This window comes from Ziziphus jujuba, chromosome 9 (genome assembly GCF_031755915.1).
Source record: "Ziziphus jujuba cultivar Dongzao chromosome 9, ASM3175591v1".
NCBI classification, from domain to species: Eukaryota; Viridiplantae; Streptophyta; class Magnoliopsida; order Rosales; family Rhamnaceae; genus Ziziphus; species Ziziphus jujuba.
Window position 1 is genome coordinate 4,692,316 of NC_083387.1, and position 5,262 is coordinate 4,697,577.

The window sequence follows — 5,262 nt, forward strand, 5'->3', positions numbered from 1 at the left end:
AAAAAAAGAAAAAACAAGAATAATAATTGGATCGATCACTTTTTTTATTTTTTTGGGAATGAAATCGCTATCTTCTTAAAAAAAATGCCCATTCCGTCATTTCCATTTTTGGGATATTACACATTTCAATGAGCTTTCTTTCTTCTCTAATGGATCCACGTTGGACAAATTAAATTGGGCCACACAGGTAAGCTTTTAGGCCCAATTAGAAAATACTTTTGGGTTCTGAGTTAGAAATTCATATTCTCACCTGTTCCCCAAAAGGAAAGAAGAAGTAAAGTAGAGCTTTTCATTTTTTATTTAATTTTTTTATATCATCCTAAAATAAATAATAAATATAATAAACAGAAATAATAATTTTTATTAAATAAAAATAATTCATAATTTCATGCTATGATGCTCTAGCATTTCTAATAGTTAAAGTTTATTCTTTTAGTATTTTTACATGCAAAATTAATAATTAAACAACTACAATCAAATTATTTTGTCATTTTTTTGGTTCAATAGATGCTATTGTCCATCCATCCATTTAAACGATAAGACATTATAAAGGTGAGAGTGTTTATACGCTGTATGTATTCAAGAAACAACCACACCACCATTGTAGTTTTATAGGAGGAAAAAAAGAGAAAAAAAAGATAACTTTGTTTCTAATTTTTCTTGGAAAATTAAAATATCATTTAAAGATATTAGTTGCTAGTTAATAAAAAATCTAAAATAATAAAAAGGGTCCTTTTTTTTTTTTTTGGTGGTTATTTTTCAATTTTTTAACACTATTTTAAATATTTTTTTGAAAAATCAAGAAGAAAATTAAAAATGTTAGGGGCGCCTGACCAAATGGGAGACGTTGTGGTATTGCACATTAGGCCCAAACCTTAGGCCGACCTTGGGTAAAAAAGAAGAAAAGTAGAGCTCCCCAAAATATAAACAAAAATAAAAAATGGAGTAATGAATGCACACCCTTAAAATAAACAGTAATTTAAAATAAATTCTAAAAACATTTACATTTCTATTTCTCAGCTCATCTTTGCAAGGCCAAACTATTGTTTACTAAAATAATGATTTCCAATTTGAATCTCCACACCAATAATATTTGAAAGAAAAGAAAAAAAAAAGAAAAAGGAAATAATCATAGAGATTTAAATTGTACACTTGATTTAAATATCAAAGATCATAATACAAGATAGATAAATATTGTATATATTAAGAGTGGAAGTAATTTGATTTCAGATTAGTCATTTTGCCTTCCTCTTTACATGGCTGTTAAATTACTACTAGACCATTGCAGTCTAATATATAACTGGAAAACATATGATAATTAGCTAACAACACAAGCATTCCAATTCAAGAAAACTGGCCTTCACCTGCATAACATATAAACTTTTACAAATTAAACATGTTAAGAAAATCATGTGCACTAATTAAAATGATAGTTTTGTATAATCTGAATACTAGCTAACATGTAGGTTAATCCTTTTAGAGCTGTAATTTTTATAGAATTAACTACCTTTTTTCTTTTAAATCTTTCGAAAACATTATTCTGATTCCTGATGATAATCAAGCAATCTAATTAAGCACTCTATATATATATATATATATATATATATCTGAAAACAAGCATGCATGGTTCATGATTAAAGTGTGTTTTGCGCCCATGAAACAGACCAAACATTTTGTGATGTATACATCATGTTTTTCCCACATGCTTTAGAAGCAGACATGCATATATATAAAAACATTACATTTTAGAATCCCAATTCATATACAATATATATTTATATATATATATATATATATAGATAGATAGACTGCATGCAGTTGCTAGGGCTTTAGGCAAAGATGAAATCTTTGTAACATATATCCAAATGATATGTACAAATAAACAAATGGACACTTGAAACGTCAAAGCAAAAAAGAATTAAACCGTCTTTTTGTTCTAGAAAACACAAAATATGGTCATTTGAAGAACAATACCATGTTTTCATTTTTAAACTAGCGAACACTTTAAAGTATATGGACAAACTATAGGGCCTAGTTTTTTTATCAACATTACAATATACAGTTTTCACAGGGGCTATAACTAAAACAGATTTTCATATTACTTACACATGCATAATTTGTAGTCCTATCTAAGAATTTTAATCAGATGAACACTAGAGCAAAGCTCTATTTCAAGCAATAACAAAGGCTGTAGAAGTATAAAGCTAGCTACCTTCTTACCATTCAATTAAACTGCATATATAGATATATCTTGTAGAATATTGTGTGACTGGAAAAACACACACAAAACACTTGCATATATGTGTCTAATGTTCCGAATCTAGGTTGTAGTGACCCAAATGCAAGACAACAAACTCTTTTGAAAACAAAAAGTAACAATTGCATGACTCTTATTTCTGGTTTCCAAACTTATATCTATGCTTAATTACCAGGAAAAAAGAAAGATAGTTGATATAGCAATAATCATAGACAGCAGAGAGCAAGTCTACGTATACATATACAAATATATATAAATATATATATATATATATATCTGCACTGGATCTCTAGTTATGCTTTTGAACTTCTAAGTCCATAGGTCCTAATTAATTTGCTTGAGAGAGTTCAAAACTTATAAGAGGCAAAATCGAATATATATAGTTAAGGACATTAATTTGTTAATTAGTATGCAACACATTACGATATGTGGCAAAAGAAAAGTAGCTAGACAAAAAAAGGCAGTAGAAACTCTTTTAAGTTAAATAAGGTACTCAAGATTTTAGGTCTTACTGCTAGATCAATTCAAAAAGATATGATATTAATTCTCCAGTTTTGAAGAGAGACTTTTAGGGTATTATTCCACTCTTTCTACGGTCTACACTAAGATTAAAGAAAGAAAAATAGGGTGGATGATAGGGGGGGGGGGGGGGGGGGGGGGGGGGTTTCCATTTGTATAAACATTCCTAGCTAGGGTTTCTAAACTTATTCCTAGCAACAAAAAGTGCAAGCTTCAAAGTATCCAAAATCTTCTTTCACCGACCGATATTACAGAACTCTTGCACTGAAAGCCCTTATGAATGCTGATTAATATAGCCGAAAGCCATGGATTGAAGTTCATCTGCTTCCTGAAAACTGCAATATTGCCTGTTGTTCATTTGCATGTCGAAACAAGAAACCTCCTCAAAGCTTCTATATGAGGCATTTTCGTCTGGGATTTTCACTGAGTTTTCATAATTAATCTCCATAGAATTTGGATTTATAACCCCGTTTCCATGATATGTCATGGTGGCAGAGTTAGCGGCGAGATTAGGATTGAATTGTGGCACAGTTTCTTTGTTTTCCGGCTCAAACCAATCTTGTGGTGCCTGAGAAAAAGGAAGCTTCCCATAGAGTACTTTTCCATTAGGGTTTGCAAAAGCAGAGCCACTAGAAAAGCTTTGAGCTGCTTGTTCTTTCATGGAAGCCAATTGAGCTTGCAGGCTTACAACCTGATATATATATATATATATATAGATGTATATATATATATATATATAAAAGAGCTTAAAAGTCAATTAAGAATAAATAGTAGATCAAGAATTAGGGTTTGGATTCATTAATTAGTTAGTCAACAATAATATTTCTTCATATCAGGGTCATAAAAGGTATACAAACCTGCTGTTGGAGGGCGAAAATATGAGAAACACATCCATAAATGGGATCTTGAAGCCTAGCTTGAGCTTCATAAGAGATTGTGACCGCGGCTTCGCAACGATCACTCACCGGAAGATGAGCAAGCAATTTCGACACATTGCTTGCGCCAAAAACCTTGTGGATTGCAGCAAAATGGTTAACACCCTGGTCATGGCAAAAATAAGGTGCAAAAATACAACCCTTTACACATTTTCTCCTCAAGAACTTGCAGGCTCCGCAAGGAGAACCAGAACCGGTCATTCTTGATGATATTTCTGGGTTTAATTTGATGGTTTTTTTTTTTTTTTTTTTTTAAAAGCTTTCTATTTTTCTCAGCTTTGTGCAAAGCATTATCACCAATGTTTATAAACACTAGAGGGCAAGAAAGATGGATGATATAAAATTGATTACTTAATTACATAAGGTTCCCTTAATGGGGTACAGATTTCATTATTATTATTATTGTTATTTTCTCTTTATGGTATGACCCCTTTCACCATCCATTTTTTTTTTCGTTTTTTAAATTTTAATTTGTATTTTGATATGAGATTCCATTTTAACATCCTTATACGACAAAACAACTATCACAAAAACCAAACCCCATTAATTCTATTTGCTTCCTTTTATATGATTGGATTTTCAAATGGGCTCTGATCTGGGTTTGAATATATATATATATATATATATATTTGATCCTTGTATCTATAGTTCATCATGTGATAACTGCAGCTATATTTACAGGTTGAATGAACAGTACTAGAAGAAATATTGATTTGATGGGTCAAATTAATAATTATGCTAAGGATATAAGGCCTCGTTCAGGTTTCTGTGAATTGTAATAATGATTTGTTAATTAGTTAATTCATTGAATTATTTGAAGGCCTAACTATTACATCTTAAAAAAATAAATAAATAAATAAATAAAAACAAAAACTATTGCATCTAGATAACATCTATATCTAGACTGCTTTAGTAAAGTAGCCACGTTTATAACCAAAATCTTCAACTATCATATTTTACCGACTTTTTTTTCGGTAATTATATGATATTTTGCCGACTTTTCTTTTTTTTTTTTTTTTTTTTTTGGTAAAAGATATTTTACCGACTTATATATATCTATATATATATATATATATATCAAGTATATTACATTCTATGAACACGCTTTCATCGTGGAAGAAAAAAAAGAAAAAGAAACGCTCAATACGTACCTTGCGAACTGGCTATTTACTTTTCTTTTCTGTTCTTCTTTTTTTGTTTTTGTTTTTTAACCTAATCTTTTGGTGGGTGTGTTTCTTGAGAATCTGGGAGCAAATATCGAAGTTTTATGTATTGGGATTGAAGGAATATATATTTATATATTTGAGAAAAGCTAGTGATATTAATTACATTTCTATTTTATTTCATTTGATGTACAAAATTGAATTGCAAAAGCATTTACATGATCAGCAAGACTTTGTTAGACTCAGAACCGGAAAGACAGTCCTTTATTTAATAAGGGAAAATATTAAATAAACAACAAAATCATATTCTTATCCAATTAGTAATAAAAACTCATCTCATCCTAAATTAATTTATATATTGTCCCATCTCATTTTAAAGAAAAAAAAA

At 29.8% G+C, this 5,262-nt stretch overlaps 1 protein-coding gene across 1 annotated transcript; it reads right to left on the bottom strand.

The window, feature by feature from the left end:
* Positions 1 to 2,951: 2,951 nt before the first annotated feature.
* LOC132799554 (LOB domain-containing protein 29-like) lies at positions 2,952 to 3,936 on the bottom strand. The gene is made up of 2 exons (XM_060811679.1): positions 3,634 to 3,936; positions 2,952 to 3,467 (listed from the first exon to the last, which is right to left on the bottom strand). The coding sequence occupies exons 1-2, from the start codon at positions 3,910 to 3,912 to the stop codon at positions 3,051 to 3,053; spliced, it is 696 nt and encodes a 231-aa protein (XP_060667662.1). The 5' UTR covers positions 3,913 to 3,936; the 3' UTR covers positions 2,952 to 3,050.
* Positions 3,937 to 5,262: the final 1,326 nt, after the last annotated feature.